This window comes from Rousettus aegyptiacus, unplaced genomic scaffold (assembly GCF_014176215.1).
Source record: "Rousettus aegyptiacus isolate mRouAeg1 unplaced genomic scaffold, mRouAeg1.p scaffold_m13_p_1, whole genome shotgun sequence".
NCBI classification, from domain to species: domain Eukaryota; kingdom Metazoa; phylum Chordata; class Mammalia; order Chiroptera; family Pteropodidae; genus Rousettus; species Rousettus aegyptiacus.
Genome location: NW_023416284.1, coordinates 151764178 through 151787396, shown reverse-complemented (window position 1 = coordinate 151787396; position 23219 = coordinate 151764178). Strand labels below are relative to the sequence as shown.

Below are 23219 nucleotides of genomic sequence, written 5' to 3'. Positions count from 1 at the left end.
TGGACTGTCAAATAGGGAAATTAACAATGGACACTTATCACTGGCAATTTTTTTTTTTTTTAATTTGGGAATGAAATTCTCAGTAAAGAGAAAGAGAAATAGGGAATATGGTCATTAAAATGAAGGGATGGCCATGTTAGCTCACATACATACTCCAGTTGTCTATTACTCTCCTGGTTATCTGTTGCTGCCTTCATACTACCCCCAAAACTTGTTTAAAACAATAACCACTTTATTCTCACAAATTCCTGGGGCAGGAATTTAAAGAAGAAATAGCAGGGGATGGTTTGTCTGCTCTACGATATCTGGGTTCTCAGATGGGAAGATTAGAGCGGCTGGTTGTGAGATATTTGAGAGATATTTGAGAGATATTTGAAGATCTTAGCTGATAAACTAACTACATCAGCTGGGAGCAGAAACAGCTGGGGTTGGAGAATCCACTTCCAAGGTGCCTTTTTACTCACCAGGTTCCTGGACTGAGATGACTTGGAGGCTTGGCTCAGCTGGGGCGGTTGACCAGAGGACCTGTGTGTCTTCTCCATGTAGCTTGGCTGTGACACCATGGTGGCATCTCCACACTGAGTATTCCGGAGACTCAGAAGAAGCTACAGGGTTTCTATGAATCTGTTCCCAAGAGCTATTTATTATCACTTTGTCACATTCTGCTGGTTACAATTGAATCATTAAGTCCAGCCTAGATTTGAGAGGTGGAGTATAGGACATTGTTTCTTGGTGGAAGAGTGTCAAGGTCACATTGCAGAAGCGCATCTGGGTTGAGAAGTATTGTGACTATTTTTGGAAAATACTGTCTGCCAAAATGTACACTTTCTGGAAACAGGTAAAAATTAATGCATTTACAGCTTTTTCAGTAATTAGCTACAGACTTTTAAGAGGGGAAAGAGAGAGAGAATATTTAATACGCATTATTAGGAAAGAGCTCTTCCTGTCATTTTAAACACAACTATGCAATCTGCAGATTCACAGAGACACTTTCCCTCAGCATTTAACAAAGGCATTACTGCATATATGGTAATATATGGTGCTAAGAAAGCCTTTTTTTTTTTTTTTATGAGCTTAACAGAAAGTTGGAACTTAAACATTATATGATGGTGTGGACTTTGGATATTGTCACTGCTGAGTCACTTGCCAGTCTTTTACCTATTGAGACAATAAGCAAGAGGACCATAATTTCAAGACCTTTGGAGATTACTTCCGTGGTAATAGTGTATTTGTATCTATTTGGGCAGTGAGCTTTACTGGTTTCAAGTTATGTTACATAAATTTTTCACCATATCGTGAAGTAAATTTTTCAATCTGTTTAAGCTCTTATTTCTATCCTCTTAGCTCCTTGAGAGAGAGGCAGATAGTTACATAAGTGGTTGTTGTGTCATGAAGAAAGAAACACAAATCCTTAGCGGACTGGTGAGTGCCCACCAGACCGAGTTTATATGGGACATAGTCCCATTCAGGGGGATTATAGAGGTGTTAGCGATCTTATGGTTTGAATACTGAATGTTTATGGTAGTTGAGCTCTACCGTTTTTAACTCTTGGAGTCATTTCATCTCAGTTAAAATGCTCAGGATGTATGAGTGCCCAAATTTATATCACTTTAGAAAGAAAGGCAGTTCTTAGTAGATTATATGAATAGCTTTAGTTTGAGAGATATTTGAAGATCTTAGCTGATTAACTGCATGGTAGAACCGTGGTTCAGAAGCAGTGACTTTGGTGTCCAGTGCCAAGTGATACCCTTGAATAAGACAAGAGATGTATTCTGGTGAACAAAAAATGTTACCGTGGGATGGTAGAACTCTAAATTAATTTTAGGAAGCTTCCGTTCATTTCATCTTTTAAGACTGTCATCTGTACCTGGATGTCTGCCGTCACCTCGAATGCCACATGTCCAAAGTCGAATTAATCATCTCCATCAGACTTCTCCCACATACCGAAAAATTAAGAAATAATACCCCCTGGCCCCCAAAAAACCCACCAACTTTTCTTTCTCAACTCTAGCATTTCTGTCTGACCCTACCCATATTTTAGAGTGGAACTTTGGAATTAAATCTTCCTCTTTTCTCTTTATTTCTTTTAAGTAGTTCTGCTTTTTTTTTTTTTTGAAATATATTTTAAGTTTTCATTTTTATTCTTCTAGACAGGAATCAGCGTAGACCTTGTTTTTGTAGTTTCCTGACTTTCACGCTCTTTCTATTTTAATTTATCTTGTTTAGTGCTGTGGTACTATTAATAAATGTAACCCCTACATAAGTACTCATTGTCTCTTTCTTGTCCACTCGACTATATCTAAACTCCTTTGCATGTTTTTTGCTTATTCGCCTATTTGTTTGTGGGGTGAAGGGGCTTCCAGTGCTTAAGCATCTGTATTAAAATTCTCCCTAGAAACAGAACCAGTAGGGGAAAGATAGACAGACAGACAGACAGATGGTTAGATTGATTAAACAAGGAGGCCATTAGACTGAGGTGCTCTAATGTTGTGGTGCCTTGTGTAAGCAAACCAAAATCTTAACCTGTAAATGCCTCAAGTTTACAAAATCTAAAACTAAGGACAACCAGTCACAAACAGCCAACTAGGCTTTAAGCTACGCCAATAGACATTTCCTTATTTTGTTCCACCTTTCCTCTGTAAGTCTTTCCCCTGACTGCTGTCAGTGGCGCGCTCCTAAGCACTTCCAGTTTGGCGCTGCCAGATTCTAATCAATTTTTGCTCAAATAAATTCTCAAAATTTTAAATATGCCTCAGTGTTTCTTTTAGCAACATGTCTTAAATATGATTTATTGTAAGGTATTGCTCACATGATGGAGACTGAAAAGTCCCAAGATCTTTTAGTTGACTGGCTGGCGACCCAGGAGAGCTGATGTTGTAGTTCCCATCCCGGGGCAGGAGAGGACCAATGATCCAGCTCAGAAGGACAAAAAAGTTCCCTCTTACTCAGCCTTATTTGTTCTATTTAGGTCTTCAATGGATGAGACTCACCCACATTAGGTTCAGACATTAATCCCACGTAGAAACAGCCTCACAGGCACATCCAGAATATTCAACCAAAAGCCTAGGTACCAGCCAGGTAACCACATAACGTTAGCCATCACAGCACATCATTTGGAAAGATTTTCTCCATCATTGCTTTTACTCACAGATCAAATGGCAGACAGACTTCATACTATTGTGAGAAAATGGGGAAAGTGAATGGGTAACATTTAATAGTGCTAAGGAGAAAGGATACGTGAGGGACAGGTCTGTAGGGCTTGTAGCCTGAGGCACATTAAGAGGGAGGGACGTGGAGAGGATTTGAATGGCATAGAGGAGGTTGGAGCCAAAGGGAATGGTGGTTTAGAATATGTGAAGATTAGAAAGGAGTTTGGAAATGTGGAATGTGAGACTGAGAAACTGAAGAGGGGACTGAGAGGAAGGGAGAAGTTGAAGGCTACAGTGGTAGCGCAGATAGAAGCTGCTGAGATGCGGGCAGGGCTACGTGAGGAAAAGCTGAATATGTGTTGTGGGAATGGGAGCAGGAACAGGAAAAGAAATGGAGACTGCAGGCTTTGTAGGAGGAAGAAGAAAAGTAGGCTTATTAGGTAAAGGGCATGGCTTTTGGTGATGTAACCAAGACAGGAGCTGAAAATCATGGAAGGAGTCCGTAAAAAACCACACCCATTGCAGGATAAAAATGCATGTCATAATGTACAAAGAAATGTAGTATATGAGACCTGACACTAGAGATTCGTATTACCTGTACCATGCATACTTTCAAAGAATTAGGTCGCTATCACTAGTTATTAGGGAAATGCAAATTAAAACCACAATGAGATTCCACTTCATACCCACTAAGATGGCAATAATTAATAATAATAATAATAATAATAGACAATAAAGTGTTGGTGAAGATATAGAGAAACAGAAGCCTCATACATTTCTGGTGGGATTGTAAAATGATGCAGCCACTTTAGAAAATCGCTTTCTAGTTTTCAGTAGGTTAACATACAGAGATTTGCCAAATGACCCATCAATTCTACTCTTAGATATATACCCAAGAAAACTGAAAATATACCCACATAAAAACTTGTATATGAACATTCACAGAAGAATTACTCATAATGACTAAAAAGTGGCAACAATTCAAATATATATCAATTGATGAATGGGTAAACAAAATGCCGCATTCACATAATGGAGTGAAAGCACCAGTACATGGTAAAACAGGGATAAACCTTGAAAACGAAAGAAGCCTGACGCAAAAGGCTACATATCGTATGATTCTGTTTCTCCGAAATGTCCAGAATAGGCAAATCCATAGAAACAGAAAGTAGATTAGCTGTTGCCAGGGGTGGTGGGGGAGAGGAGAGTGGGAGGCACTACAAATAGCGATGGGTTTCTTTTCAGGGTGATGAAGATGTTCTGGAATTAGACCGTGGTGGTGGTTGTACAGCCTTGTGAATATACTCAGCCACTGAACTGGATGAATTTTATGGAATGTGAATTGTGCCTCAAAGTTGTTTAAAAAAAAAAAAAAACTGTCACAAACTCCAGTTACTCAAGGCTCAAAACAGGAACTTTTCTGATTATAGGACCTATAAGACAAGAAGTCTGTATGAATTCTATTGCTTTAATCTAATCCTCAGAAATAATCTGTGACTTCACAGATGTGGCGACTCACTTGTGTTATTCCTAATAATCATTAAAATAAACATATTGATTACTTAAAGTCATCTCCTATGCCACACTTTGGAAAAATCTGATTATATGTAATTGCCAAGGTAGCATGTTCGTTGTAATTCACTCATTACCTTAATTTCCCTTTCGGGATTACATGCAATATTTTCTTTGAAAATTTTTTTGTAAAAAAAAAAAAATTAGAGATGGGATAGTAGAAAGAGAAATATATGTTTTTGTTTGGTTTTGGTCATTGAATTAAATATAATTTTTTTTTCTCTAAAGAATTTGAATATTGAAGACGTTAAACTCCTAGAATTTTATTAACTTTCTTAACTTCAAACCCTTTCAGAATGGTGCTGAGATTTTCTCAGCAGGGAGAACATCATTATATTTGTCTCATTAAACTATATGTAGTTCCTACTGAGAAGCAGATTGAGACCTGAAAATGTTTATCACCACAGGAAACAACAAAAAAAATATTTCAAAAACACAGAGTAGCTTCTCTTAGAATTCAATATGGGATACTACTGTTATATTTCAGAATTCTCATTCTTATAAAATAGGTTGGCAAAGTATTTCTTCCTTTTAATTACTGAATTTTATGGGCCCCTATCTTCATATTTAAGTAAGCAGTAGGTGGTTCTCAGTCCTTTTTCCGCTCAGTCACTCCCCTTGGTGAGTTCGTGGCTATCAGAATGGGGTAGAGGAATGAATGTGTAGTTTTTAAAAAGCCCACTTGGTGATTATTATACTACTTCCTACCCCTGCATCAAATTGAGAATGGCTGCCACAGTGATCAAAAGTTGTTAATGGGAGTGCGATATCCCCTTGTTTGTTGGGTAGAAAGATGGTTAAGCACAATTAGCCTCAGAGAACACTATGGAAAATTGGGGTGATATGTTTTTAGAAGTGCCCGATCTGCTGGGAACACAGGAGCTAAGAACAGTACTGTAGACCTGGGAGTGGAGTAAAAGGCTCCCAAGTTATATCCATTCCATCCTAGGTGTACCTGAAACAGCAGGTCACCGTGGGGGGTTGGGGTTATGGTGTCAGTGGCTTGTGAGTAATCTCAGTAGGTGCTATAAAAGTCCTCCATAATTTGTAAGGTATGAGCCCTGGCTGAAGACAGAATGAAATTTGTAGAGGTGCATAATCTCCTGACAGACTGACTGAAGAGCTGGGAGATTGTATCTTTTCTCCAGCTTTGAATCAACCACCAGATTCTCTTGCCATGCCTGACCTCCTAAATAGCTCTTCAATCCGGTGACATCTCTCTCCACCAAGGTTTGTGTTAGCAACCTCAAGGCTGTTTGCTGAGTTATTTCAATGCCTTTTGACTGTTCTTTATAGTCTCACCCCCTCCCATATATCCTCCACAGTGGAACTAGAGTTTTAATTTCTAAAATGAAAATTATATCTGATATATAGAACCTCCTAAAATGCGTAAAACATTGATTGACAGTTCACTGTTGCTCAATATATCTTTACATATAAGACATCCATTTACTGCAAAGACACCTAATATAGAATTAAAACACAGAATATGTTCTATCATGTTAAATAATTGTCATAGTAGAGATATGTTCAAAATATTATAGGAACCCACATATTGTGGGTCTCCCTAGGCTTCAAATGCTGGTTGGAATAGAGATGTTGGTTATAGTAGATTTAAAAGATATATTTTTACATGGTCTTACAGATACAATTTTGACAATATTAATAAGTATGATTAAATAGTATGCACCTCTCTGAATTTACTTTGAGAAGGAAAATAGAAATGGAAAATAGCAATAATACTGACAAGAAATCAGATAGGTATGATAAAAATTATGGTGCATTTTTGGGTATCACAGTTACTACAAATTGTCTATTCATCTGAGGATAAAATGTGATGCAATTAACTTTCCAAAGTATACCTTTTCCATAATGGACACAACTGTTTTTGTAACTTATAAACTTACAAATATGGTGTTATTTTTAAAATTCTTCTTGGTACCTTGTTTCCCTTATCCAATCGCTTATTAAATACTAAGGGCAGAGATGCAAAGGAAAAAAAGGTAACCATCGTAATAAGATAAAGGGTAACGGATATCTTTTCCTTTTTTAATACATATTTTTAAAGTTTCTACAATCAACAAAGATTAGTAATCTGAAAATATATAGAACATATGAATTTTTAAAATACAGTATTAGATAATGATATGACAGGAGGAGGATATTCCAAGGGTATTACAGGGGGAACACTAGTATTGGCAAAGGTGCAGGAGAAGACAAACATAATTAGTTATGAAGTGTTTATGTATTTCCCTAATCCAGATTTTTGGAGTATAAATATTTTAAAAAACAGCAATTGGCTTTATTGTATTTGAGAAGATAGTTTGTTTGAATTGAGTATGAAAGTACAGGAAAATCTTTCTTATTGCAACTCTGAGTTTTTTCCACCCTCATTACTATATTCATTGTGGTGTCTTATGCATCTCTGCCTGTGCATGAGGATGGCAGGCTGTCTGGACCCTCTTGCCATTGTTGTAGACTACTCCACATTCTTTCTCCAATACTGTTTTGCTTCCTGCTACTCCAAGGTATGGTCACCAAGAACAGAAGTCTTCTGTTTTAAGTCACTGTTGCTTTTTGGATTATTTCTTTACTGGAGAAGTAGGGCTTGGCAGGGAATGGCATAAGGCTGGAATGGCTTATAAGGGGTCTGCATGTGACCTGAGCCAGAGCCAGCCGCAGCAGATGCTTGTGTACGTGGCTCAACAGTTAGGAGGAGGGACAACTAGAAGAAAATAAGTTTTTTTAAAAAAGTCTTGTTCCTATTAGGTTTTCTTTCCTTGGTATAACTAGAAGAGAAGAATCAAAAAGCACAAGGGTTTTGAGAAACTGATAGATGGTTATAGCATTTTGTTTTGGTGGATGGAAGAGAAGAACCTACCTTCTTTTCCCCTTAATATCTTTTTATCAGTATAGCAGGAGTTTCCCAGCTTCTTTGTAATTAGCTATTTTTCTTTTGCTTGGATCTTCGATATCATTATAGAACCATGAAGTGGATGAATAGTTGAAGGAAGGAATGTCACTTCTGGTTTCACTTCTTTTCCACCTGAGGATATTAGAAATCCTAGGAGTGGATGGAGGAGCAGGAACTGGTTGGAGAACCCATACGGCTTTGAGCGCAAGCCGAGGTTGTTGCAATATTGCAAGTTAGAAAAGATCCCACAACTGTGGTCCTTGTCAATCCCTTTTCTGTCTCACCATGCATGATAGATGCTGCTCAATTACGTAATATACTTCAGGGTACAGAGCCAGATTCAGATCAACCTTATAAAATTTTGGGAGAGTATAAGGTACTGTAATTTCTAATCATCACACACAGTAATGATATCAGTAACTGTCATTCTCTAGAAATTACAACAAAGATGAAATAAACTAAGAATTATATGTAGTTGCCAGAGTATTGACCATAAGGCTTTCTTTTTCTTTAAACTTGTAAACTTCACACTCTTAACGGTTAATATTAAATTATTTGGGACATGTAAGACATATCTCTAGAACCTATATAAATGGAATTGTTTTATTAATTTCCTTCTCAGGTTGTTGGTTGCTGGTTCACAACTGATTTTGTGTGTTAACCTTGTATTCTACAAATTTGCTGAATTCGTTTCTTAGCTCTAATAGTTTTTTGTGGATTCTTTGGGATTTTCAACATATTGAGATGATAGTTTTTTTCTTCCTTTCTAATTTAGATGCTTTATATTTCTTTTCTTGCCTAATCACTCTCTAGCTAGGACTTCTAGTACAATGTTGAATAGCAGTGATAAAAATGGACTTCCCCGAGGCTTTTTAATTTTTTGATCATTCCATAAGAACCAACTTTTGGTTTCATCGATTCCATTTTTGGTTCTCCATTTCATTAATTTTCCCTTTAATCTTTATTATTTCCTTTATTTTGCTAACTTTGGGTTTAGTTTCCTCTTCCTACTCTGTTCTTTTAGATGCAAATTTGGATTATTGATTCGAAATATTTTTTTATGTAGCAGCTACTTATTTCTGCTATTATAGTGGGAAAACAGTTACAGGTAATACAGTATGTAAATGAATGGTTATAGCTGTGTTTATTTATGAAAGCAGGCTATAGACCTAGTTTGCCAACCCATTTTAGCTGGATCCCAAAAGTTTTGATATTTGTTTTCATTTTTATCCAGTGGCTTCCTTTTTACTCATTCTTCTTCTAGCTTCAACTGGGTATCACCTGTGCTTCGGAGATGGGGGCTGGACTGTAGGGTGGAGTAGGGAAACAGGGTTTGTTACCCTCCCCCGTGTAGCTTAGGGCTTTTGTTCTTCAGGTGAGAAGGATCTGAGTGAGGTTTGTGCTTTTTCTGCCTTGGCTGGCCTGTCTCACTGAGGGAAACGTTCTCTGCTCTCCCCTAATCTGCAGTCTTCCTGGTGGTCGCTCTCTGAAAGTCATGGCAGAGACTGAGTAGGCACACTCCCTGTATTTGCAGCTCCCATGGGTTCTGTATTCTTACACTTGCCCACTGTTGTGATTTTGTTAAATTAACATTTGTTAAGTAGAGCCCTGGAGTAGCTGATGGTGAGCCTCAGTTCAACAAAAGACTGCAAGAGAAAGTTAGAAGTCACTATTCACAGTTCCTAGAGGAGAGGTACCTGTCACATCTTGAAGGAGTCTCTCAAGGACGCCAAGGCAAGGTACAGGCAGCGATATAGCAGGGCACATCCTGGGGCACCTGTGAGTAGGGTGTTTAGGGTTCCTGGGCTAAGGCCAGACGGTCAGTTCAAACCAAAAAGAGCTGGGTTTCATTGAGTGTGGGGATTTATCTTGGGGATGCACAAGGGGAAGGCTTTGGGAGGTGGGGAAGAATGCTTATCACAAGGGGGCTTGGGTAGTCATGATAGGAACTTGCATTCATTTGAGACCCTTTGGGCTGTTATCTAGGACATAGCCCTCTGTTGGAGACCACTGCAGGCCTCTTGATCATGCAAAAGTGTGTGTCAGAGCAGCAGTATTATGGACTAGTCTCACTAAACTCAGCAACTATGTTTACCTTTGACACATGGTTATAAATTTTAGCTGAATTCTTTATTCCCACTTGTATGAGAGCTGCATCTTCCTTCTGTGCTCTGCCATAGCTGAGCCAGTGCTTGTGTCCCTTCTGTCCTTGGAGGCTCGTCCTAGATTTAAAGCCAGGAGGTTGTGTTGTGATTGCAGCTCTCTAATAGGTTTAAGAAAACTCATGACTTTGTAGCTTGTTGGATATTTTTTGTTGTTAGTGTGGAACATTGCTCTTTCTATCTTTCTACATCCTAGGTTGAAAGTTGAAGTCCATTGTTTTTTTTTTTTTGTTATTGTTGTTGTTTGGTTTTTTCCCCCCCTGAATGACTACATCCAAATGTCACTGTAAATAGGTCTTTTCTTTGAGTGGTTCAGTTTCTCCAGAAGATTCTTTAATCTTCCACCTAGGACCTATAAGCCTGATTCCTGGGATCTGGAATTTGGGCAGGCGAAGGGAAGTGGGGACTCAGAATTTTTTAAATAGACTTTATATTTTAGAGCAGTTTTAGGTTCACAGAAAAACTGAGCAGATAGTACCAATTTCCTATATAGCCCTCTCCCAAAGAGACACAGCTTCTTCCACTGTGACCATCCTGTGCCGGAGCGGAACATTCGTTACATTGATGAACTCACTGACTGACACATCATAATCACCCAAAGTGCGTAGTTTACATTAGAGTTCACTCTCGGTGTTGTACAATCTATGGATTTTTACAAATGTATGATGACATATATCTACCATTAGAGTACCATACAGAGTAATTTCACTGACCTAAAACTCCTCTGTGCTCCACCCATTCATCCTTCCCTTCTCTCTGGCAACCGCTGATCATGGTACCGTCTCCATAGTTTTGCCTTTTCCATAATGTCATATGCCTACAATTTGTATCCCTTTTCAGATCATCTTTTTAGTAATATGTAATTAAGCTTCCTCCTTATCTTTTCATGGTTTGATAGCTCATTTCCTGTTAGCACAGAATAGTATTCTATTGTCTACACACCGCAGTTTATCCATTCATCTACAGAAGGACATCTTGGTTGCTTTTAAAGTTTGGCAATTATGAATAAAGCTGCTATAAATATCCACTTGCAAGTTTTCGTGTGGACATAAGTTATCAACTCATTTGGTTAAAAATGAAAGAGCATTATGCTGGATCATCTGGTAGAGTGTGTTTAGTGTTTTAAGAAACTGCTAAACTGTCTTATAAAGTGGCTGAACCATTTTGCGTTCCCTCCAGCAATGAATGAGAGTTCCTGTTGCCCCACATCTTGTCAGCATTTGATGTCAGTATTTTGGATTTGGCCATTCTGATAGGTGTGTAGTGGTATCTCATTACTTAATTTGCAGTTCCCCAGTGATGTACGATGTTATGTATCTTTTCATATGCTTATTTGCCATCTGCATATCTTTTTTGTTGAGGTATGTTTGGCTCTTTTGCCCATTTTTAATCAGGTTATTCATTTTCTTGTTGAATTTTAAGAGTCCTTTGTATATTTTGGATAATAGTCCTTTATTAGATGTGTCTCTTGCAAATATTTTCTCCAGTCTGTGGCCTGTTAGATTCTTCACTGAATCCTCTGTCCTTAGTCCCTTTTTTCATCCCTGTCTTCCTCTGAGCCTATTGTCCCCAAGCTTGTTGCTCTTCCAGCTAGCTCTCTTTTCTTAATTCACTGCCAGTCTAATTTTTTTACAAGCAAAGGAGGAGGAGCAACCTCTCTGTCTGCTTGATCCACCTGATGGCCTGGGGGCTTCACTGCTCTGGGCAAACTTGGAAACAATGTCAGTGGAGCCAGATCTCACCCTGGGCCTTCCAGCGCCCAGCTCAGCAAGCAAACCGCCTTGCCTAGCAGTGGCATTTCTCCCTCTTAAGAATTAGGTTTTACAGCTTCCACTCTTGATGAATCCTATACGCTTTCTACATTTACAGTCTCTACACCTTCTGAACTCTCTGCTTTGAACCCTTCACTTCTGCAAGGACTCAGTTTAGACATATTCCTGCTCCTTCCTGCTCTAGACTGTATGGTCTCTTCTGTTGTGAGCAAGCGGTTTAGGCAATTTTTCATAGAGTTGGGAATTGATTATGTTCTACTTTAAACATAAAACATTTTACTCATCCTAAGGGCTTCATAGCACTCATGATTCATAATAGTGCTTAATTTTCAAGATGCATCTTTATTTTATATTACCGCTAAGGGGGAAAAAAGACTGTCAAACTATAATACTTGATTGTAAGAGGCATCCTAATTCAAGAGATGTTTAAAATGTTCCTCAGAATCATTGTCCAGCACTATTATGATCATACAAACACAAAAATATATGCAGATTCTAAATCTCCTGTTTACCAGAGAGACCTATTTCCTAATTAAATTGCAGGAACAAAATTTATCACCAAGAACTTTTTAAACTTTAACTGGCTTTCCCTGGCATTGACCCTTCTCTTTGTTCAGAATTATCTGATCACACTGGCCACTAAAGTCATTCCTGTCTTGTGCCTAAACTCAGGTTGCTTTCCTCACAATTCTCTAGAAAGCACTTGGTCCTTTCAAGCCTATTTACTGTGGTCTCCATCCAGGCTCCAACGCTGAAAACTCCTTGTGCTCTAGAGTCTGGACAGTATTCTGTACGCTACAGCTTGGTGCTTAACATGTATTATCTAAAATTGTCTGCCATTATTTTATGTATGTTTTGTTTTAATCAGTTCTATTTAAGTAAGATTAAGAACATTTATACTTTTCTTTGCCAGAATGCATATAAAAAAGTACTGAGCACATAGTAAGGCATTCACTGAAAGTTTGTTGATTGATTTTTTTGTTATAGTTGTTAAAAGTTTGGTAGCACAGATCCCATTGCATGGACCCTAAATAATAAGCCTTATAAGAAGACTTCTGTTTGCTGTTTTAGAAGTCAAGTTAAACCTTCTAGGGGAACAGATGTATTTATTATATATTACCATAGAGGAAAATACTTCTAATGTTCTTAGACTTTATAAATATTTTTCAGAAGACTTTTTCAACAATAATTATAGAACCTCAGAGAGAGCAAACATATCTTTAAAGGTAATTCTCAAAGCAATTGGATTTTAAAGCCCTTTTTAAATTAGGGTTTTATAGTGCCCTTGGCTTACATAAATCCAAATGAGTTTTTTTTTTTTTTTTTGTTAACTGCCTTGTAAATGTTTCTTTTCAGTTTAAGTCTATTGCCGGAATTAATTTGATTACATAATGTATGAAGAACAGCCTTTGTGTTTTATTTTTGTTTCTAATTTAAAACAAAAGATACTGGACCAAGAAATGAAGAAAAGGGAGTGATTCATTGCCAGGCCTAACTTGCTCTGTCTGGGTAGAGCATCTGTTCCCCTCCTACCCTCCTTAAACTCCATCTCGTCAGTGCATCTCTCCAGTGGATCCAGTTCTACAGTCATTAATGACAAACGAATATATGGCTGAGTATTGTGTGGGAATATGGGTTAAGAGGGTTGAGATCTCATATTTTTTTTATAAAAGAGTGTTAAAATTCTCATTAGGTATCCAGCCTGCCAGTTGTCTTGATTCTTTACCACTCTCGCAGGCTCTTAAAAAAATCCTCTCCATAGTCATGAACAGTTCAAGCCTGGACTTTGGCTTACAAACCTCACCCAAGAAAACAAAGGACAGTTTCATCACCTCTAAAAGAAAATTTTAAACACATTTTATTAACATGCCCTTATATAGTAAGGATATTACTAACATACAGGCTCCAAAAGGCAAACCATTTCATAGAAACATCAGATTCCCTAAGTAAGCTATTTAGAGTTCATCAGTAATATTTAATAATTTGTGAACATTTTATTTATAAAGCTGGTCTGGGAGTGCTGTTGCATATAAATTGAAGTATAGAGCTATGGCCTCTGTTACTGCGCTAGATCAGATATAATAGACCCTACATGAAAGAAGTCAGTAACCCACAGGAAGTTTGAGAGACTTTGTTCAATGTTCTTTACCTTTGGTGCCTTGAGACCCAAGTAATCTTCTGGGGACTAGCTCTACTGGAAGAACCGAGGGTTTAATAATAAAAAAAAGAATTATAAAAACATATTCTTCCCTTATTTAAAATGTGCCAGATATTTCTTAAAAAATTATTGCATCTGAGATTACTCCTTGACTACTTCGTAAATTCCCTTGTGTCTCAGTGTAGAGTATATATACTCTAAAGGTGTTTTCTCCCCACCCCACACACTGTTGGCCTATGTTTCTGTCTGACATTGATGAGAAAAGGAAAGTGAACAAGTATCCAGAATTTTTAAATATGCCAAAAATAAAGATTGAGACAGGAAAAGCATCACCTGGAGGAGCAGTGATGAGAAGGTTCTGCTTGTGGTTGCTGTGTGGTTCAGTTTGTTTTGAGTCAGAGTCAGATGTACTGGGAAGGCTGAGGCTGGCCTCACCTGGTTCATAGCATCATTTGTGGCCAATGGAAAGAAGCTGCTGATGGCTCTTGTGCTCTAAGAAGGTGAATCTTCGTATTATGGAGAAGCATGAAGCAGTCAAACAGGAGTTACCCACTCCCGCTCTCTACTTCATATCTCAGTCTTTATCTTCACACTCTTGGGAGGAATTTTTCTCTATCCTCAGCCAACACCAGTCTTTCCACCCATCTCAGGCAATCATGGCCTCAAACTTTCTCCAGGACTTTGGTGTAACAATGAACCCTTCCCTAGATTGTACTTTCAGTCCCTCTTTTTAAAAAAACTCTCTCTGGGCTCTGCGGCCTCCTCAGCCATCAGCCTAGTTGTCTCTAGGTATTTCCTTCCTTTTCCCGACCATTTCTTGGGGGTTTTCTCTACCAGCTAACTGCCTCCTTTCACGCACCATCCACTCATCCACTCTTGCCACTTGTCCTCCAGCTTCTGCCTTCACCACTCTACTGAATGTGCTCGCTCAAAGATGACTTCCAACATTCAGATCCTGAATGCAGGGGCTTCGAGTTTCCATTTTTCTTGATCGTTGCTCAGCCTGCAGCACAGTCCACAGCTTGCCTGCCTGCCTGTCACATCCTAGACCTCAGTGTCCTGCGTCCACTACACTCTTGCTCACCTCCGTCAGCGCATCGCCTCCTGTCATGTGTCCTGGTCCTCAGTCTTTTCATCCTTTCTCAGTTGTTTCTCCCTTTCAGATCTTGTTCAGCCTGATAGTGATGAGCATCTCTGTAGCACGGGCCATGCCCACCTTTCTTGTTCCAGAGCCCATCTTCCCTTCACAGAATCCTGTGTTTTCTCATCTTTATGGCTTTTGCTCTTTCTGTCCTTTTAGCCTGGAAGTCTCTCTGTGTACTTCCTCCCTTAACATTTTGATTAAATCAAGAGATTCTGGTTGAGATAAGCTTTTTACCTAAAATAAGGGAAAACTCATACATTCTCTGCAAAGATTAATTTTGTATTTCTTCTCCTTCGTAAGACTTATCAAAATTTTACTTTGACTAATTGAGTAAATATTTCTTTAAGGTCAGTCTCCACTAAGAAGCATGAGAAAGGACAGCACCCCACATACACACATCCATTCACTGCTCTGCTTTCTGTGTCAGTTATGGGTCTTGACAGTAGTCGGTGTACAGTAACTTTTTGTTGAAGGGAAGAAGGAATGAAGGAGGACTTGCCCATTAAAGATTTGCTAGTAAGCTATCAAATTTTATCTATGTAATTGGGTTTTTTACATTTTCCTCAAAATATATGTTCATTTCCATGATTAATATTCAATATTCTGGAAAAAGTTTAAATATAATTTTTTAAAATAATTTTTATTTCAGCAGGTGATTTTTATAGAAACCTGCAAGCTGTCAGTTGGTCATTAAATACTTCTTTAATGTTTTGTTTTCATTGTTAATATGTTTTCATTGTATATTTTCATTGTTATATGTTTTGAAAGCTAAAGCAATTTGAGTATTGATTCATTCTTTTATCACTGTTAATGTAAACCTTTTAAAAAAGTTTAATGTTTTCTGATTATAACAGTAACATACATTCGTTATAAAAGGTTTAGAAATCCTGAATATTTCCGGTTAAGATTTGATATATTTTTTTACACACCTTTAAATATGTATCTGCACACACATGCACACTCACTTTTTTCCCTCTAGAAGACATTACATTGTATGAATGTACCATCATTTTTTCAACAGTTCCCTTACCTTAGTAGCGTTAAACCTGTTGGTATAATATACAACGATTGAGGTACACTGAAAACAGTTTAAGCTAGTTTATCATGTACGTTTCAGTGAATGTACTTCATTATTAATGACTTAGATTTTAGTGGGATATATATACATATCCCCACTATGCCTATCTATATCTATATCTATATCATCTATCTATATCCATTATAATAGTGTGGTCTACCATAACAAAATACCATAGACATTCTTGCTGTGCCTTCGCATGGCAAAGAGAGGAAGCGGCTCTCTGATGTCTCCTTGTATAAATGCACTAATCTCATCACAACGGCTTCACTCTTATAACTATGCCTAACTGTAATTATCTCCCAAAGGCCTCATCTCCAAATACTATCATATTGGGGATTAGGACTTCAACATATGAATTGGGAAGAGAGGTGGGGGAGGAGATACAGTTTGGTCCATAGCAAACAACAATGAGAACTGTTTCAGAAACTGTTTTTACCTAAGTAGCATTTTAAAAACTAAGATCTAGAATTTTCTCATTTTATCTTTGGGTAAAATTATCTGAAAATTTTTTATAGAAAAAGTAAAAATTATTCACTCCTGTTTATTCATCCTGAATTTATAACTAAATTATGCATTACTGGAATTAAGTGGAACTATGAAATTGCCTAAATGATTGTATTATCCTATTCCATGATGTTCATAGTTCCAGAAAAACTGCAAATGGCTCCTGGTATCTTTTAAAATAGTTTGTAAAGGAGATGTTAGTGCGTTTTCTTTTCCTAAATGGAAAATAATAGTCAATTTTATGAACGATTATGATCGCTTACTGAAGTTTCTTTTAAAATCTCATTCTCTCCATAAATAAATGATACAACTGATAAGGAAGACTTACCATCTTATAGTGCTTTATATTTCTCAAAAAAATCTTTATATAACATTATTCTAACAATGTCAAAGGTAGGTTGATCATATAACAATGACGTTACTAGGGTAGAATAAATATGATCTTTATTTAACATTGAGAAACTTGAAGTTTGGAGAAATTATTTACCAGTTTAACATCCAGTTCGGGTCACTTCTGCTACTTGAAGTCATATCTTCTTTGTGTTCAAAGAACAGAACATTTATATTACCTTAGACTAAGAAGTGGTAATTATTCAGAAAAAGATACTAATTAGTAATTACCAATTTTTGTCTGATAAGATCAGAACAGAAGTCCGCTATTATAATGGGCAAGCAGCTGTAGGCCATACAGTAGTCTCCCCTTATCTGTGGTTTTGCTTTCTGAAATTTCAGTTACCTGTGGTCAACCATGACCCAAAAATATTAAATAGAAAATTATGGAAATAAAACATTTATAAGTTTTAAATTGCCCACTGTTCCGAGTAGCACAGTGAAATCACCTGTCATCCCACTCGTGCTGCCCAAGATGTGAATCATCCCTTGTCCAGTGTAGCCATGCCGTATATATGGTACGAGATATTTTGAGAGACCGTACTCACATGACTTTTATTACAGTCTACTGTTATTGTTCTATTTTATTATTATTGTTGTTAAACTGTTACTGTGCCTAATTTATAAATTAAACTTTGTTGTAGGAATGTAGAGGAAGAAATATTGTGTATATAAGATTCTGGACTGTCCATGGTTTCAGGCATTCACTGGGGAGTCATGGAATGTATTTTCTGCAGATAAGGGGAACTACCGTACATAAATGAATGTGCATAGCTGTGCTCCAATAAAGCTTTATTTCAGAGACAATCAGAAGCTATATTTTACCTGTAGGCTGTAGTTTGCTGACTCCTTGATTAGAATATAAAGTGAAATAGAACTCCTCACCATAATATTTCCCTATTATTTGTTGATGTTTTATTAGTCTGTTCTTTCTAACTTAATGCTGTAATTCCCACCTTTGTCTCTTTTAATTTCACCTTTAGTCACACCTTTGTGTGCTAATGTGCTTTTATAGCTTCAGCTACTTTTCTAGGCTCTTTAACATCCTTGCACAGCTTTCCAACCTGTTGTCAGGACCCCCAAATTTAATCATTCTAACACTGAGTTTCAGAAATGAGTGGTGGTAAGTAAATGAAAGTGCCAGGCATAAAGAAAAGAAAGATAGGGTCCCGTGGGTTTGTGCGGCCCTGCAGGACTTACTAAAGGATATAGGACTTGAGCTGACTCTTCAAAGGCTGGAGAAGAGTATTTTCTATAAATTGCAGACAAAGGGAAGCTCACATATTGTTTCTCTTTCATGTTTCATCCCCAGTTATATGGAATTCCATAATGGACTTTTTTTTTTTTTTTTTAAGGTCATTACCTGGAGCAGAGCGCTAAAGGTGTGACTTGTGTTTTGCTGGGGATTCCCTATCTTTGGGTTATCTCTTTTTCTTCCACGTGTTTAGCAAGATACATAGGGGATGTGTACAGACCTGCCCTGGGAAGGTCTCAGATCTGTGGCCTAGACCAGCTCTGTTCTACGCATTCCGGCAAATGGACTTCTCTCTGGCTAGTTGGCCTGTTTTTCCTTAGTGCCCCTTCCAGTCTTTTCTGGCCATCAACATGGTGGGCCGGTGTGATCCTGGGGGAAGGGAATAGGAAGCCTTGCAACTTTCCTGGATTTATTGGGTAACTTTAAGCCTAAATGTATAAATGAAAAGATTACTCCATGAGGATCTGTTTTAACTCATTGGAGACATAACTTGGGGCTTGGAATTAGGGTTATTAAAAAACGAAAAAGACTGTAAAAGCATTTATTTCCTTTTTGTACATATATTTTTTTCTGTAGACCTTGCAGGAGAAGGGAGAGCCGTGTCAAGACAGATGAGGTCCTCTCATCTCAATCTTTTTACCTCCAGTGCAGTTAACATCTCACAAAATAGTTACAACAGAACAAGTGAGGATATGGACAAGGGCCTGAGTATGGAAGACAAAGCCCTGTGTGGAGAGAATGAAGCCCCAGCAGAGGGCTAGGCCTTCAGTGTGCCTTCCTTCTGCAAGTGTAGCCGAGGGCCTAGCAGGTGACAGCCGAGATTTAGCAGTAGTATCTGGATCTACCAGGATATGTGAAAAGCCAAGTAGTCTGTCTTAATTAGCTCAGATTACATAAACAAGTTCTCTACAAAAATGGCAATACTTTTACATTTTAATTGTAGTTTCTAGTATTTGGTGCCAGGACTCATTTCGAAAGCCAGAGTAAGATCACATTCAAATGAGCAAAACTCTAGGACACTGATTTTTAGCTTCCGGATTATCGTTCAGTTCTTTCTACTTCAGAAGAAAGTGGGCCTATCTCTAGGCCTTGAGTCATAGTCGTGAAGAGTGCTCTGTTTGACCACAGCGATGTGTGATGGAGGGTGTTGGGGAACACAGAAGAATGGGAACATATTGTCATTTGGAATTAAGGCTCAGGAAATCTCAATGGAATCATTAAAACCCAAGGACTAAAAGGAAAATAAAGACTGGTACCCAGAACACCCAAGCCACCTTGCTTGGAGGCAGAGGAAAATGAGGCAGTGAGTAAAACTACAGCGTTTGGTATATGTGAGCAGAAAAGTAATTGGATTTTGTAAGGAGACCACTTGAAAGAGATGAGGATCAGCTTTAAAAATGGACCATGGGAGAATCAGAAAAGGAAATTTCTAAATTTAAAATATATTGGAGATTAAACATGTGAAAGAGGTCTTTGGGAAAACTTAGAGCCCAGAGCTTCCACTTGTGCAAAGCCTCTCTCATCTCTAGAACACTGGTGTAGGACCAAGACTTTCTATAAGGCTTTTCTCCTGATCCTCATGAAGCTAGACCAGGCCACACAGAAAACTCCTTTCTCATAGGGCCAGATGGCCTCCTTTGTCTCTGAGAGTCCTCGCTGTTTTGTTTGTAGTAAAACATTCCTAATTTTGAATGCTTGAAAATCCTAATTAAAAAAGTCTTCAAATGCAAATTTTAAGATTGTGCTAAGGTAAAAATTTGCTAAGTAAATCAATCTATGAGTACAAAACAATGCATGACATTTCAGTATATAATATTTACCAACGTGATATCAAATGCATAGAAAAATGTCAACCCAGATGAACGACTTAACTGCAAGTTAGAAAAGAATATGGTCCACTGAATTCTTCTTCTTCTTCCTTAAAACCATGCAGGTAATATATGCTTTGAACACTAAGAATGATGAGCATGAATCTGCAGTTCAAGCCCTCAAAGATGCTCACGAAGAAGAAATTCAACAAATTCTTGCCGAAACAAGAGAAAAAATATTGCAGTATAAAGGCAAAGTAACAGAGGAGTGTGACCTTAAGAGAAAGATTCAAGTTTTAGAGGCATCATTAGAAGATCACATAAAAATGAAGCAGCAGGCTCTGACAGAATTCGAAGCTTATAAGCACAGAGTCGAGGACATGCAACTTTGTGCAGAAGCCCAGCATGTCCAACGCATAGTAACCATGTCTAGAGAGGTCGAAGAGATTAGAAGGAAATTTGAGGAAAGATTACGAAGTTTTGGACAACTCCAAGTTCAGTTTGAAAAAGACAAACGGTTAGCATTGGAAGATTTGCGAACTGCTCACAGACGGGAGATCCAAGAGCTGTTGAAGTCACAGCAGGATCGCAGTGCCTCAGTAAATAAAGGTCAGGAGAAGGCAGAGGAATTGCACAGAATGGAGGTGGAGGCCTTAAACAAAACCCTCGAAGAACTAAGACTCGAACGGAAAAAGCTAATTGAGGATTATGAAGGCAAGTTGAGTAAAGCTCAGTCCTTTTATGAACATGAGCTTGATAATTTGAAAAGATCACAGCTTTTCACAGCAGAAAACCTACAGGCTAGCAAAGAAAAGGAAGCTGATCTTAGAAAAGAATTACAGGGACAAGAGGCAATTTTACGAAAAACCATAGGGAAATTAAAGACAGAGTTACAGATGGTACAGGATGAAGCTGGAAGTCTCCGTGACAAATGCCAGAAGCTTCAGATAGCACTTGTTACAGCAGAGAACAATGTTCAGGTGAGTAAAGAATGTGATACCCAACACATGGATTTTTTTCTCTCAGTTTTCTCTTTCTTTTTCAGTTAGACAACTTTAACTTTTCTTTTTCTTTTTCTATTTTGTTTTTTCCTACTTTTCCTTTGTAAGAAAATCAATGAATGGGTAGTTTTTGCTATTTTGAAGTTATTCTTATTTCCAGCCCAAAAAGGCCTGAAAAGCTGTTAAAGGTCCAAAAGGAGAAGTTAAAATCATGCTGATTATTTTCTATGAAAAGATTTTATTTAAACATGTTAATATTTTTCATAAGTAGTTTGGGAGAGTTAAAATATTGGGCTTTGGATCTGTTTTTTTCCTTTTCTTTCATTAATAATGGTCGTAAGTGTCACGAAACAGATTTTAAAACTAGGCAGTCTTAAGTGTGACTTTCAAATAAGAGAAAGCTGTTTGTAATTTAAGTGAATTGTTTAGCTTAGCATCATTCTTGCATATCGGTAATGGCTATTTGATCCTTCTTAGGTTCTTCAGAAACAGCTCGATGATGCCAAAGAGGGGGAGATGGCCTTATTAAGCAAGCACAAGGAGGTGGAAAGTGAGCTAGCAGCAGCCAGAGAACGTTTGCAACTGCAAGCTTCAGATCTTGTCCTCAAAGCTAGTATGTCTGACTATAGTTCTTGGTGTATTCCTCAGCTAAAGCCAACACTTAAATCTTAATTCAAGACAAAATTAGTTTTTCTTTACATATTTTCAAATTATTTAGTCTCTAAATATGTTAAAAGAATTCATTAATCATAAAAGGGACATGATAACTTATTTTTAGAAATACATTTTTATAGGCAAATTAAGAATTAGCAGTTAGTAAGTCACTAAAAGAAAAATGTAAGGCTCTTTGTCCTTTAACACATGCATTTTAAAGTATTTAAATTAATGCAATTATATGTAAATTATAGCATCCTCATTTCATTTGTCTTATTAATAAAGATCATTTTAATACTAAAGCTAATTTGCCCATTCTGATGTGGCTGTCATGCTCATTTCCTTGTCCTTACTGGAGGATGTGGGTGACTCATGTCAATTCTGAAGTTACATTTTGCCCGAATTTTTAGTGTGCCAGGTGAAGCCATTTGAACTAGTTCTTTGAGAATGTCATGTGATTTGACTGGTTCATCAGTGAATCCCAGATTACACTTTCCCTAAAGAAATAATTTTTCAACTTAGCATGTATGAGATGAGAATCATCAGGAGAGCTTTTGCAACCACATGTGCTGGACCCCAACCTCAGAGCCTGATTCAGTAGGTCTGGGGTGAGCTTCATTTTGAACTGAAGTTGCTAGGTGCTGCTGGTGCTGCTGGTCTGGGATGCTTTGAGAACTGCCCTAAAACATGCTTTCTGAGACCTTTTTCTCATACTCACTTTTCCTCTTCCTGTCTTTCTCCTCATCTTCCCCTCTTCCTTTTTGTTTCCCTCTTGTTATTTATTTTACTTTTACATAACCTTGCCGTTCTTATCTGTCTCTTACTCTGCCTTTGTTCTTCATTAGGTCTCTTGTCTAAAACAAATTCAGTTTCAGCTAAACTGTTGCCATTTTTACCCCCTGTGTATAGGTTTCTTCCTCTTTATGTTAGAATTCATGAAAAAAAAATCAAAGTAATATTTATACATGCAGACCATTAATTTTACTTAGGTATTAAGTTCAGTTGTGTCATTAAATATAGACTGTTTATACCACAGTGCAACAGATTTTAAATTAAAGGGATTTTCTTTTGGGGGAGTAGGTCATATTGGAATGCTTCAAGCAACTCAAATGACCCAGGAGGTTACAATTAAAGATTTAGAATCAGAGAAATCAAGGGCCAATGAGAGATTATCTCAGCTTGAAGAAGAAAGAGCTTTTTTGCAAAGCAAAACCTTGAGTCTGGATGAAGAGCAGAAGCAGCAGATTCTGGAACTGGAGAAGGTAAGAAGCAATGGAGGCTACCCCCTCAGAAAGGAAGGAAGAGGGAAGTTCAGTTTTCCTCCTTTTCAGATTTGATTTAGATTGTTTATTCCTACTTCAGAGTAACAGTCTATTTTTTAACTCTAGCAATTTTTTCTTTTTATTTTGAGGGAAAAAAAGGTATTAATCAGGATTGTCCTATATTGTGTATATGTTCAAAATCTTGTGAAAACCAGTTTTAATGTAAAAACTTAAGACATCACAACCTGTTTCAAGTCAGAAATTGAATAAACTTATTTCAGTGGAATGTATGTTTACGGTTAATCAATTTTTTTTTTTAATGGGTGAAACATACCACATATATACCTAGGAAATCTTTATAAAAGTAAAGAGGACAACAAGCATCAAGCTCTG

At 37.6% G+C, this 23219-nt stretch overlaps 1 protein-coding gene across 15 annotated transcripts in view; it reads left to right on the top strand.

The window, feature by feature from the left end:
* Positions 1-23219, top strand: part of FAM184A (family with sequence similarity 184 member A) — a 115426-nt gene that overhangs the window by 30554 nt on the left and 61653 nt on the right. For all 15 annotated transcript variants that reach the window (XM_016153780.2, XM_016153679.2, XM_016153789.2 and 12 more), the window contains exons 2-4: positions 20035-20889; positions 21388-21523; positions 22645-22826. In XM_016153780.2, coding sequence (XP_016009266.2) covers positions 20035-20889; positions 21388-21523; positions 22645-22826 — 1173 coding nt within the window. The remainder of the gene's footprint in view (positions 1-20034; positions 20890-21387; positions 21524-22644; positions 22827-23219) is intronic.